Here is a 14560-nt window from a genome sequence, read left to right as displayed (position 1 = left end):
AAGAATAGGATTTTTCCTCTTGTACCAGAATCGTACCTAAGACCCAGAATTGAAGGAGAAAAATAAAAGCACTTAAATCATGACATTCCCATTTTAAAGAATTTTAATGGACTGCCAACATTTAGTATCAACCACCTCCCCAAAGGTGGAGATCACCCCTCAACATGTTCAGCCACCCAGGTCAATATAAGAAAAGGTCTCTGAGGTCAGAGATGTGGCTCTGATGGAATAAACAGCATATTTTTTCCCATAAAAGTGAAATTTAGGTTCCCTAATGGAAACCTAGGGAGCTCCTGATAAATTAGCTGGTAATGTTTATGAAAGCTTGCAAAAATGGAATACTTTTTGTTTCGTTAGTTTATCCAGGTAGAAAATGTCCAAACTTGTCAATTTTCCCCCTGAGTTATCAGAGAAAGGGAAGAATTTGAGGAGAAATGACACAGTGGGGAATACTGGGCAAAAAGGGACAAGGGCTTCTCGGTGTCTGGGTCATAAGGAAGATGAATGTCTAAAGAATCATGAAGTCCTAGATAGAAGGATGCCTGAGGGGTGAATGAGCCACAGATTTGGCAGGGAGGTAGCAGAGGACAAGAGACATGCACATCAAGGGAATATAAAGTAAAGCAAATGTCAGTTGACCTGCTGGAATCTGACAAGTTATTATGAATGAAAAACTCTTTCATCAAAAATGTCTATTGCAGAGCACTATAGTTAGCAGTAAAAGTGAAGGACTTATCATTAAATTTTTAATGCCTCATCAATAATTCATCTTTGGTGATTCTAGCCCATCAGTACCTAACACATCAAACCAATTTTCCTCGCTTACCTATCTTATCTTATTGTATTTTAATTGATTGGAGACAGGGTCTCATTCTGTCATGCAGTGGCACGATCACAGCTCACTGCAACTTCGACCTCCTGGGCTCAAGCGATCCTCCCACATCAGCCTTCTGACCATAGGCATGTGCCATCACACCCTGCTATTTTTTATATTTTTTGGTAGACATGGGGTTTCTCTATGTTGCTCAAGCTAATTTCAAACTCCTGGGATCAAGCAGTCCTCCCACCTCGGCCTTCCAAAGTGCTGCAATTACAGTTGTGAGCCACCACACCAGGCTTGTCTCATTTTAAAGAAAAAACAAAATAACACCAGTTCCATAGAATCCAAGAGTACCAACATTCTAATTTTTTAGGTTGATTTATGTATACCCACTATGTGTGCAGATTATATGTATGGTATGTATGTAGATAGCATAACGAGGCAATCACTTTGCTCAATACCAGAGGGTTTTGTTGTTGTTGTTGTTGTTTTTAAATGTGCAACACTGACCATGACTTCATTCTGTAAGAAGTCTTTATCTATGAAACTATATTCACTTTCCTTATGGAAGTTCACAATTCTGCCTTAATCCTCCTAGAAAATTTTTCTGCTTAATACAATTAATTTTATTTAAATAATTGTTTATCACACTGTAGTTAGGTAGACATGTTTTGAAAATGATATAAAATACACGGGACTAATCCAAACACTGAAGTTGGAAATGGAAACCACAGATCCAAACATCTTTAACTATCCATGTATTTGGGTAGACTAAATAGATATGAGACATATACATAATTCTGTAACACTAAAAATGCTACTTTATTTGAAATTACCCCCACTCCCCATTATGTGAAATAAAAATACTATTTAATGAAAAACTCACCATATCTGTATCTGAGACAGGGCCAAAACTGGTCACGTAGATGTTAGTGAAGACTTCAGTAATACTGTCTGATATGAGAAAAGAGATTGAATATAGATATTATATAATAAGAGCCACAGGAGAGAGAAGGGTTTGAGTACACGGTATGGTTTGAAAGCTGTATCATAAATTTGGGGTTACTGGGTTTTACTTTCTTGTCAACTTTTGCAACCATAATGACTATAATGCTCAGTTATTTCACTGGTTTTCACCATCCTAAGTGCAAAATGTATATAAGTATTATGACTTTCTTACTTGGAAACCATACCTGATTAGCACATCCTCATTTATATTGCTCAAAATGAATAGTTTCTTAGGAAACATCATAAGTGAAACAGTTTATAATAAATATATTACAGTACTAAAAATAAAGTATGGTATTGTTTGATATAATCCTAAATTTGATGTTTCAACTAAATATTTCAGTATCTCATGATGGTAAAGATTCAATTTACAGATTGTAAATCAGTACATCTTCTCCATACAGCACAAAACAGCTTGGTAATTATAAATAAACATAATTCCAATTAATATAAAAAGCTTTATCATTCAGTGACATAAAAATTAAAAAAATAACAGATTACTTTCAAACAAGCTTGCTTTTAAATGTATTTAAGAATGTCTGCAATGCTAAGACTGAACTAAATTGGATTCTAAAATTATGTAACATCATAACTGTAATACAATTAACTGGAGTGCTCTATTAACTAGTTAATTTAGATCAAAATTTTAAATAAGCCAAATGGTGATGGGGAAAAGGTCAAAGAAAAGATCGAAAAACAAAAATCTTTTCACTGCTCTTGTAGTAGAAAAAAAAAACATATCATTAATGTTTATCATCATGAGCGAAATGTCTTATTCATTAGCTGTCAGATTTATAATTCTACGTAAACAATAACATGAATTGTTTTTCGTATTATACTAGACATTAATTTACAACCATCAAAGAGACTAAACTATGTCTGGGATTTTGCATCCATTAAGGCAAGAATAAAAAATAGAAAGGCTATTGATAAAACAGGGTAGACTTTGAATGCTACTACATAACAGGTACTCTTTAAAGCACCTGAAATATCATAATCTGCATGTCAAATGTATGTGGTAGATTCTCTGTTATCCCTATGCATGTGTACAACGATTCAAAGAAAGGTAAGCAAACTTGCCAAAGACCCACAGCTAGCAGAGTAGATAGAGCAATGATTTATAACCCAAGCAATCTAGTTTCTGAGTACTCAAGCTAAATCAAAGCGTCATACCATAGTCAGTGATAAACTTAAAACTAACAGTAGTTTCTTATTAAACGCATGTTTCTATTCACCAGAATACTCCGTGCCAAAGGCATAGTTATAGTGCTCCAAATAAATATGTTCATTAAACTTTGTTGTATACACTATTTCATCCCTAAAACTGTATTTTTGAAGTTCTATTGTAAAAGCATTTGAAAATAAATTTATGAAATAATTTCAGATGCCACCTACCCCAAAGACCAGCTCAGGAGCAGCTTTCTGGGTATAAAAAGTCCCATAGGATCCTGAGTTCAGAAGAGTCCCATACGTCATTTAATGGTCTATCTGCACTTTCTTTAAAAATCTTAATTATTTTTTAAACAAAGCGTCCTGTATTTTCATTTTGGACTGGGCATCACAAATTATGTAGCTGGTCCTGTTCTTGAATTTATATATACTAGAAAGCAATCGTGGAAATGAGAACCAACATTTTTTTGTCCTTTTACCCACACCAAATTAGTCACACTATTCCATTTATTCAATTAGTAACTAGATAAACCTTTGTAATAGCTGTTGACCTAAAATGTTCCAGAGAAGAGAAATTAAAATGTGAAGGTAAGCTTTTACTCTAAGAGAAGAAAGTGAAATGATTCTCCTTAGTTTAAGTAGTAGAGTCCAAGAAATTACAAAAATGTGTGAATGTATTGATGCTAATGATATGAATAATATTCACTATATGCCAAATGGCAAGTAAAGGGTAAAGGGGTATCAGTACCTAGTGGCTATAAAGAGGTGTCAGCTAAGAACTGACATGAAAAATAAGGTTAGTCTCAAAACTCTAAGCAGCAAGAGAAACACCTAAGACTCAGAACATAGATATAAAAAGTTATTTTTAGAAAAAGAAATGGTTTCATGGATTACTGACTTCATAAGCATAGCTAAATAATGTATGCATTGGGGAGATATTGTCCTGCTATGGAAGTTCAGAAAAAGGAAAATCAGCAAGCCAAACACTGACGATGAACATCCAATAGTGTCTAAGGGAAAGGTATTCTTAGCAATGAGTTTTCTTTTTTTTTTTTTAATTTAGATTTCAATATGGATGGATGCGCAGAGCTGTAAACAACCAACATGGGCTAATGAAATATTTTAGTGTAATGAGTATAGATATTCGATATATCTAACACAATCTTCTAGAATTCTATGATCAAAACTCAATCTTTGATTATATTTTGGCTTTCCATAGACAAGGAAAGGGAAGTGAACAAAGGAAAAAGGAAAAGAAAGGAATGGAGGGGAAAGGAGGCTAGGGAGATTATATGAATGTAGGCTATTTCCTGTAGAATACAGGTTATTCTAATCTTGTGACTCCGATTTGTCAAGACATTTTATAGTATCATCTGCTTATGTTTGTTTTCCCATGTGGATTTGGAACAGGGTGAATTTGTGCTATTAATGCCTGTTACGATATTCTGATCCATTGAAAAGATGTATGTTACAGAGTAAACAAGTGAATTTATAGTCTGGTGGCAACCTGAGTCTCTGTGTATTTTAGGTACCATGATTCACTCTTCAGTCTTGATCACTATTTTTGTTTGTTTGTTTTTGTTTTTCAGACGGAGTTTCGCTCTTGTTGCCCAGGCTGGAGTGGATTGGTGTGATCTCAGCTGACTGCAACCTCTGCCTCCAGGGTTCAAATGATTCTTTGGCCTCGGCCTCCCAAGTAGCTGGGACCACAGGCGCTCACCACCACACCCGGCTAGTTTTTGTATTTTTAGTAGAGACGGAGTTTCACCATGTTGGCCAGGCTAGTTTCAAACTCCTGACCTCAGGTGATCCACACTCCTGGGCCCCCCAAAGCACTAGGATTACAGGCATGTGCCACCGTGCCTGGCCCTGATCACTCTTAGTTGACACACCAAGATCTGTTCTGACTCAGAGCCTTCAAAATGGCTATTATCTCTCATTTTCTCTTTGGTTAATTGTTACTCTTCATTTAAGTCTCAGTTTAAATGCTCTCTCTTCAGAGTAGGAGTTCATAATCCCCTATAAAGCCCTCTTCTCTCATTTTTGCTCTCTGATACTTTCTTTTTATGGGAACTTTCAACCTTGCTGTTCTTTTAATGCCTTAAGATATCCTTCTTCCTTTTAGTTTTGTGTTTGGTCTGTCTCCCCATCCAAGATTTAAGCTCCACAAAGAAGGGGACTGCACCATTTCTGTTCACTATTATGTCACGAGTGCTTACTACAATGTATATCACATGTTACATGTTGTATGTTTGAACAAATTATTTCTCATTTTAATTAATGTAGAACATCAATCTTTTTCCAAAATATTTCATCAACGTTAAAAGTGATCATGCACAGCTGTTGCTAGTTGAGGAAAGGATGCCCGTCATTTGTGAAGGCAGAGCCCAAACTTTCCATTGACAAAGGCAGGTCGAGAGTTTAAGTAATAGGCTTCCAGTGAAGTAACAAAGCTGAGCAAAGGGAAAGAATGTACTTGAAGACAGCACTGATTCACTGCAAACCAAAATTGAAGTCTGAACAGTTAAGCAGCTCCTAGCAGAAATATCCACCATTAGTTACCTCAGAATAATGGTTTGCCAGCTAAGTAGTTGACATGAGAAATACCAAGAGTAATATGCAAAAGTAAAAGGATGTTCTGTATAGATTTCTCCAGAGGCAAAATACAAGGTTGATAACAGGTACTTTAGGAAAAATAAGTAATGTATGTGGCATACCTAGAAGAACGTATAGTCCTTAGAGCAATCGTCAAATTCAGGATGGTGAAAGAGGACAAGGAACAGCCTGCAGACATGTACTGAGGAACACATAATGTATTCCTAATATTTCATTCTTTTAAAATTAATTCTAAACAATTTTGACAAAATCTTAAGATATGATGGTGGTGGTCATTGTTAATCTTATTCTTCTGTGTACTTCTCTGATTTTTTTAAACTGATTCACAGAAAAAATAAATGGCCTGAAAGGATATCCAAAATGCGCATATAAGTAATTTCAAGAAGGGTTTCATTAATGAAAAATTGCTTTTTGCTCAGAAATGCAGCGTAGAATAACAATAAAAACTTCTTTAAAAATCTTTGCAAAACTAAGAAAGAACAAAATTAATGTTCGATTATGATTTATTTTACAAGATTCACTTAAAATAGATGGTTGGGGATAAAAAGTGAGTAAAGCAAAACATCTACCTGTGAAAGATTCACAACATAATAGAAAAAGAAACATTTAAGAAATTGTAACCCAAGAAACGTCTGCTGCAACCAAACCAAAAAGATAGTATCTCAATGCCCATAGAAGCATGTTGGAGAAAAACATGGAGGTTTCACTCTTTCGTAATTTTCAATGGTCCTGATTCAAAGCAGAGAAACTCCTTTGTGCAAAAGTCAAGTCCCACAAATAGTTAACTTTTACTCATAAACATGGTTAACATGCATGTACAGAGGATGTGATGAGGTTGTAAACAAAGGCAGAGTTGTATCAAACAGACCTGACATGCCAAAATAATATGAATATTGTCTTTATATACATGGCAGCAAGGGATTCACTGAAGGACTTTGACTTGGAGAATTTTGTGGCTAGGGCTGTTACCAGATATATTATGTTACATTTATATAGGGCAAGTCAAGACAAAGTAGACTGAAGACAATGTATTCAGTGTGGAACATAATGCCATTGTTAAGACCAAAGAAAAAGAAATACGATCAAGATTAGGAAATGGTAGAAGTCAAGGGAAAAATTTGTTTTAAAGTAATATTGCAGGAATAGGCCCTTTGGTTTGAGTGTTAGAGGATGTGTGGAGCCTGGAAAAGAGTAGGTTCAGTAAAACTATAAAGGCATAAAACAAATGAAGAGGTTTGGAAAGTAAATGGAGGGTAAGGACATGAAGACAGTAAGTGGAAAATATTCTTTTTAAAAGCTTGTCAAAAAATATTTTGACAAACACAATAGTGGTTGAACTGTACTGGATAATATAATACACAATAGCAAGCAAACTTTCCAAACAAAAATTTCTAAGATTTGGCAACAGCAAAATCCTATCTTTTTGTAAATGATTGCTGGACATTTGATACGTATATTCTTTGCAGCAGATCCTCCTTCTCTTTCTCCTCCACCATAGACACACACATACACACCATTTTAAAATTGATTTTCTCAAGAGAGTGGTAATAGTATATATGTAGAGTTGAAAAGAGAATCATAAAAATATTTCTGAAAGTTTTTGTGTGTGTCATATGAAAGAAGAAGTGAACTCATATTGACCATTTATCATTTGATCTAGTCAGTAATGATGCCATTCTAGGAATGGAAAATAACTCCTCTAGGAAAATGTTCTCCACATCAATGATGTGGAATTCATGAAAACTAATTATAATTTGATTCACATGCAATGAGCCAGTAAAGTTTCTAAGTACACAATCATCTGTATATTTAGGAAAAAACTCCAACCTCTTTTATTCTAGTCTTACTTTTATTTTAGGTTGCTGCATTAGCCAATCTTCAATAATTATGTTAAATAATAGTGAAAATAAAAATCAGGCATTCATTATTATTTTTAAAAACTTGTCTTTTAAAGTTAAGAATAAATTCAGGGAATTTATTATATCACAGGGAATTCAATATATCACTTCCCAAAGTGAGGTATCCACAATAAATGGGAAGAGAACTATCTGATTCTCTGTGGTCCATATGTGTGCCAATTATTTGACTTTTGTAGGCATTTAAGATTGAAAATCTTGGAAAGTTGCAATTTTCCATAAAAAAGATTCTTTCATCTCTGTTCCTATCCATAGACTTTTTTCTTGGATTAATTCTCAGGGTATTATTTTCTGTGGCTAATGTCTCCTACCCATTTCTGACCTTCTAGTCTTACTATTTTCTTGGAGTTTGAGAGTATAAATAGACAACTACTGAGAAGTAGAAAGATTGGACCAGTTTTCCGATTTAAAGCTACTGCAGTTTCAAAATATAGATCAGGCAGTTAAGACAGGATGAAAGTTTTTTCCACCATCTATAAGGCTAATCAGGTTTATTGTTTCCTGTTGTTCATTATAGATGGGTATATAGGTCTCCACACAGTTGAACACAGCAATGAGTAAGTGAGTGAGTGAGTGAATGAAATTGTCATTCTATCTTAAACTATGACCACTCCAAATCTCTCCCTAGCTCTATAGATTCATTTACTTATTATTGTTTTCTCTTTGTTGTATATATCTACTCATATGGTAGACATGAGACACATGTGGCCATTTAAATTAAATTTTAATTAAATAAAATTAAATAACATTTAAAATTTTGTTCCTTAGTACACTGGTTATATTTCATCCATATGTGGCTATGTATAGTAACATCCACATAGAGTAGCATAGTAGCTGGATAGAAGAGTTGAACATTTCCGTCATCACAGAAAGTTCTGTGAAATAGTACTTGTCTATATCCTCTCAATAGAAGTTAAGTTCCATGAAGACTGGGTTTTGTTTGCTCAAAAAAATAAAGCCACAGCACAGAATAGCCCCTGACACACTATATGTTCTTAGCAAATCTTGGTTAACTAAATAAATTCTTACTCTTAGTTCACAGTCATTTAAAGTAGACATAACCTCTGCTATCATAATGAAGCTTATTATAGCTTAATGAAGAGAGATACTATGCAAAAATTAAATAAATATACAATTGCAGACATGATATATGCTATGAGAGTATACAATAAGGGAACTCCTCCTGGAAATATTTCCTTCACTTCTTCTCCAGCACATCGTAATCACTTTATTTTATTCCAACCTTACTGGTTACTTTTCCCCGAAATCCTTCACTCACTCCTAACTCCTAAACTAATAATAATGGAATGCCTCAGATATCAGTTTTTGGTGTTCTGTATTTACACTTCTTTGATGATTTATTTCATGTAGTCAAGGACTTCTAAATTTCTGTTTGCAGTCTAGAACTTTCTTCCAAAATATAGACTTGTATATACAACTGTTTACTTGGCATCTCCACTTAGCTGCCTAATAGAGTTTTTAAACTTATCATGTCTCAAACAAAACTAATTTTCCTCTCCAAAATCACAGCACTTACAGACTTCCCTATTGTATTTTATTTATTCCAACTCTTAGGTCACAATCACTGGTTTTATTCACAGCTTCTCTCTTTTCAATAGTAAATCTCCTCTCAAAGATAGGTATAATCCAATGACTTATTATCTCCTCTGTTGTTATGACTCTTAAAGCTATCATCATCTGTCTCTGGGAATACTGCTTGCACCCATTCACACCTACAGTCTCTTTCTTTTTTAAATAAAATAATAGATTTGTTCAGATATAATTTATATAATATGAAATACACCCTTCTAATACAATTTAGTGGATTTTGGTATCATCACAAAGTTATACCATATTACTCTCTAAACTTAAAACACTTTTATTACCACAAACAAATCCCGTATCCATTTGCAGTCTTTCACCATTCTCCCTTCTCGCAAGCTCTGGCAACTACTAATTCAGTTTCTGTTTCTATGGCCCTGCCTATTTTGAAATTTTTATTATAAATTAAATCCCTTCTATTCTATTCTATTCCAAATTTGTAAAATTTTTTGTCATGAATGAGTGTTGGATTTTGTCAAATTATTGTTTTGCACCTATGCAGATGATTATGAAGCATTTGCCCTTTTTCTGTTGATATTGTTTATTATAGCAATGTATTTTTATGTGTTAAAGTAACTTTGCATTCCTGGCATAAATATAACTTGGTTCAGTGTATAATTTTTACATGTTGCTGAATTTAATTTGCTAGTATTTTGCAGATACATCTTTCAGTTTATCTTTTGATTTTGTTGAGCTTCCTGGATGTACAGAATAATGTTTCTCACTAATTGGGGAACTTCCCAACCATTATTTCTTTAAATATTCTTCCTGTCCTTTCTTTCTTTTCCTTCTAGAAATTATATTATGCAAATGTTGGTATGCTTTATGTGTTCTCTAGATCTTTATGGCTGTATACCTTTCTTATTGTGTTTTTTTTTCTTCTGTTCCTTATAATGAATAATCTCAATTAACCTTTTTCAGATTTATTGATTCTTCTGACTGTACAAATTTGTTACTGAATCCCTCTAGCAAAGGTTTTATTTCAGTTGGTTTTTATATCCTGGGTTTCTATGAGATCCTTTAAAAACTATATGATGTCTATCTCTTTGTCATTATTCTCTTTCAGTGAGATATTGTTTTTATACTTTCCATTTATTCTTTAGACATTGTTTCCTTTAGTTCATTGAAAAGATCATTTAAACTTGTTGACCAGTAATTATGATATCTAAGTTTCTTGAAGGACAACTTATATTGACTCCTGGTTGTTCTGTATGTGGAGCATATTTTCCTGTTTCTTTTCATGGGTCATGGTTTTCTGTTGAAAATTTAAAACTTTAAATACTATATGATAACTCTAAAGAAATTATTCCACTCTTCCAGGTGTGTGTGTATGTACGTGTGCATGAGCGTGTGTGTGTATGTGTTGCTGTTTGTTTCTGTTGCTATTTTTTGTTTAGTGACTTTATAGGACTATTTCTGTAAAGCCTGTATTCTTTGTCTTTTGCAGCCATTGAAGTCTCTGCTCAATTAGCTTAGTGTCCAGCAAATAATAGCATAGTGATTTTCTTAAATGCTTTGAACCAATAAGTTTCCCAGCCTCTGCACAAAGGTTCTGTGGGGTGAAAGGATTAGGGGGAATTAATGTCTTTAACACTCCAGCATACAGTTTATAACTCTGCCTTAGCCTTCACTTCCTGCTTTTGCAGAATCTCAAGGCCATCCGACATTAAAGATTAAGGCCATTTTAAGTCATTCTCAGGCACTTCTGCAAGGCTTCCTAGATTCCCAGGAATAGGTTTGAGGTTTTAAAAGCCCCCTATTGTCATCTCAGTGCTCAGTTTTTCTTTAGATTTTGCCCAGCTTCTTGTTAACCCCAGCTTATATCTCTGTTAAAATTACTGTGACATTAAACAATACCTGCTAATTGTTTTCATCAAATGCCCTGGAAATAGAGCTGTCCACAAGAGCAAGCTAAGTCAAGTCATATAAAGATGAGCCCTGAGAGTGGACAGACAGGTCAAATAGTGGCAGTTTGCTGGTGATGGGACTTTTGGGAAAGCTCCAACGCAATGCTGTCAAATCCAGTGGCTGCTACATGGCCACTTTTCACAATTAACAGAGTTGCAAGACTTGATTTTTAAGTTGAGCATGGAGAATGCAGAAAAGAAGATGAAACAATGAAAGTTAAAATGACACAAAGCTCAATGTGTTTAACAAGCTTCAGACATTTTTCTCGTAAATGCTCCTCAAATTGTTGCAAGGCTTTGGTTAATTTCAAGAGTACTGAAAAGGTTGATTATATAATTTCTGCCACTGCTCTTGTTGCTTTTATGGAGGAGCAGACTTTTGGAGGTCCTTACTTTTTCCATTCCATAAGTATTTTTCCACAGTCTCTTCTTAAATCGGAAATCAGATTGTGCCAATTCTCTTCACAAAACTCCCGAATGCCTCTATATCTCACTCCAAGTATTAAAAGCTGTGGCCTTATATTCACGTCCCACATAACACTTCATAACCACAGCCTGTTACTTTGTTTCTTCTCTGCTATTGCCCTCACTAACTGCTGCCTCACTGATCTCTTGACTGTTCATCAAATATGCCTGATATTTCACAGACATTTTCTTCTGCCTAGTAGGCCCTTGTCACAGATGCATAGCTTACTCTCTCACCTTACAGTTTTATTTTATTTTTAGAGAAAAGGTCTTACTCTGGTGCGTAGGCCTGAGTGCAGTGGTATGATCACAACATCATAGGTCACTGCAGTCTCCAAATCCTGGACTCAAGTGAGCCTCCCATCTCAACCTCCTGGGTAGCTGGGACTACAGGTGCACACCACCACACCTAGCTAATTTTTTTAAAATTTATTTTATTTTAGAAACAGGGACTGGCTTTTTTGCCCAACCTGGACTTGAACTCCCAGCTTCAAGTAATCCTCCCACCTTGGCCTCCAAAAGTGCTGAGATTACAAGTATAAGCCACAAAGCCCTGGCTGTTTATTCATGTTTAACAAATATTTATATAGGGTTGACTACATGCCTGACACTTTCTAAGCATTTTAAAAATATTAACTTATTTAAGACTTTGCTGAAAGATCACTTTCTTCCAATAAGCCCGAAATGGACGTTGTAATTCAAATTTCACCTTCTCTCTATCCCCAATACTTTAGATCTCCCTTAACTTGCCCTGCTTTTCCCCACTTTTTCCACAATAACTTTAATTTTCAACATTCCCTATAATCTTCTTACATATTGCATACATATTTTAAAATAAAAACTCTAAGAAAACAAAGATAGTTTTTTCTACTGATATTTTCCAAGAACACATGACAATTCTGGAACGCAGTAGACTCTGAATAAATATTTGTTGAGGGAACCAACCATTTAGCCTGACTCAGTTTGGGGTAGAGGAAGGGTAGGATTTCTTAAACAAATTATATTTCAGTGATATAAAAAGGTGCATTATAAAGATCTTTTAAAAATGTGTAAGCTTGAGTGATACACATAAGAGAATATTAGGCCTAACCCAGCATAGGGGAAACTGCAGATTCAAAGATAGTGATATAAAATATAGTTGGATCTCATGAGGAAATGAAAAAAAGTACAGAAAGAGAACAGAAAGGGAGTAGAAGCATAGTACAAGGTGAATCCGAAGAAACAGGCACAGCTAACATGCACGCTTTGTCATTGTGTGATCTTGGACAACAAGTTTGATCTGTATAATATGTATAATCAACATAGATAATAACTATACCTACCTTATGGTCTTGTTATAAAGATTAAATGAGTTACTTTATAAAATCACTTATAGCTGACACATACAAGGTAATATAAAAGATTTTGCCATCTATGTATATCTGTATTTAATTGAGGAGTTTCAGGCTGTGAATGCATACTCCAGAGTCCATGGTTCCACTGAATAATAACTGGGCAACTTAGTTAACCTCTAGGCACCTAAGTTTCTTTATCTCTAAAGCAAGAAAAGTAAAAGAAGCCACCTCACTGGGTTCCTGTGAGGATTAAGGCTTGAAAGGAGTATAGAACAATGCCAAATAATAATGTTCCATAATGCTAGCTATTATTAGCATTACTATTATAATTGGAGTCCAAAAAGTATAGGAATATACCTAATATTGGAATACACACCAAGAAATAAAAAAGGATGCAGTCCCAACATTTAAACAGTTTATAAATGAAAGGAAGCCAGAAAATTAGGCTAGAAAATAGTATACAGAGAGATAGTGAAACCAAAAGTAGAGGAGAATACTGTATCTCAAAGACTACAGATGAGTGCTACAAAGGCAATTCACGTTCCTAGGAAGGAAACAGTGATGTACAGTTGATGCTGCTAAGAGATCCAGTGGTCTGGGGCCTGGAATATTTGCTGGGTTTAGAGATCTTGAAGTCACTAGTGGAGTAAAGAATGTGCAGAAGCCAACTTGGTGTGAGAGATATTAGAGAAGAGGAAAAGACTAAAGAGATGTTAAACAAGCCTTGAGAAGTTTGACTGTGAAGGGTAAGAGAACTCTAGCAAAAGGGCAAGGTGGAGGAAAAGAGACAGCTTTTTGTTTTGCTTGTTTAAGGCAGAAGATAGTTGAACATATGGCAAGGCAGATGGGAAAGACTGAGGTTGAAAGGGAGAAACTGAATATACAGGAGAGAGAAAAGATCAATGACAGAGGAAAATTTTCTAGCATGCAGCCAGGACATTAACTAAAAGGGATTGGCAACTAATACATGGAGGGAAGAGGGAAGAGAGAACATCCTTGATTTTATCAGGAAAGAGTAAGGAGCGTATTTAAACAAATGGAAATAGATTTTTTAATCTAGTGGTAAGAAAGTTGAGGATGTTCCTGGAGATAAATTTCTAGTTAGCTGCCAAATATATGCACATCATTCTTATAATAAATAATGACTCTAGGTCAAAAGTTTTATAGTTTAGGCAATCCTATTAACAAAATATGAAATATTGTATATCCATATGATATGGGTTGGCTCTGTGTCCCCACCCAAATCTCATCTTGAATTGTAATCCCCATAATCCCCAAGTGTCAAGGGTGGGACCTAGAGGGAGGCAATTTCAGTGTGGGAGTGGTTTCCCCTATGCTGTTCTCATGATAGTGAGTGAGTTCTCACGAGATCCGATGGTTTTATAAGTGGCTCTTCCCCCTTTGCTTGTTTGCACTCTCACCTGCTACCATGTAAGATGTGCCTCTTCCCCTTCTGCTATGATTGTAAGTTTCCTGAGGCCTCCCCAGTCCTGTGGAACTGTGAATCAATTAAACTTCTGTTCTTTATAAACTACCCAGTCTTGATATGCCTTCATAGCAGTGTGAAAATGGACTAATACACCACATAAGACCAATTTAGTATTTAGTGTCAGCTCCTTGTTCATATTCCCTTGAGAATTACAGTTCCTATACATGCAATGGCATTCTACTGCAGCTGTAATGCTCTGGCTGAGGGCTTTCTCTGGTGGTGAGGGTAGCCTG

The 14560-nt window shown here is 35.1% G+C and overlaps 1 protein-coding gene across 4 annotated transcripts in view; it reads right to left on the bottom strand.

Moving 5' to 3' along the window:
* The window catches only part of GABRA2 (gamma-aminobutyric acid (GABA) A receptor, alpha 2), a 146270-nt gene that overhangs the window by 85352 nt on the left and 46358 nt on the right, over positions 1 to 14560 (bottom strand). For 2 of the 4 annotated variants that reach the window (XM_011975312.1, XM_011975309.1), the window contains exon 4: positions 1707 to 1774. The exons of the other annotated variants lie outside the window; for them this stretch is intronic. In XM_011975312.1, the coding sequence (XP_011830702.1) occupies positions 1707 to 1774 (68 nt within the window). The remainder of the gene's footprint in view (positions 1 to 1706; positions 1775 to 14560) is intronic. 4 annotated transcript variants of the gene reach the window in all.

This window comes from Mandrillus leucophaeus, unplaced genomic scaffold (genome assembly GCF_000951045.1).
Source record: "Mandrillus leucophaeus isolate KB7577 unplaced genomic scaffold, Mleu.le_1.0 Scaffold1530, whole genome shotgun sequence".
In the NCBI taxonomy this organism is placed as follows: domain Eukaryota; kingdom Metazoa; phylum Chordata; class Mammalia; order Primates; family Cercopithecidae; genus Mandrillus; species Mandrillus leucophaeus.
Note: the sequence above shows the minus strand (reverse complement) of the source record. Positions and strands in the feature narration are given on the sequence as shown.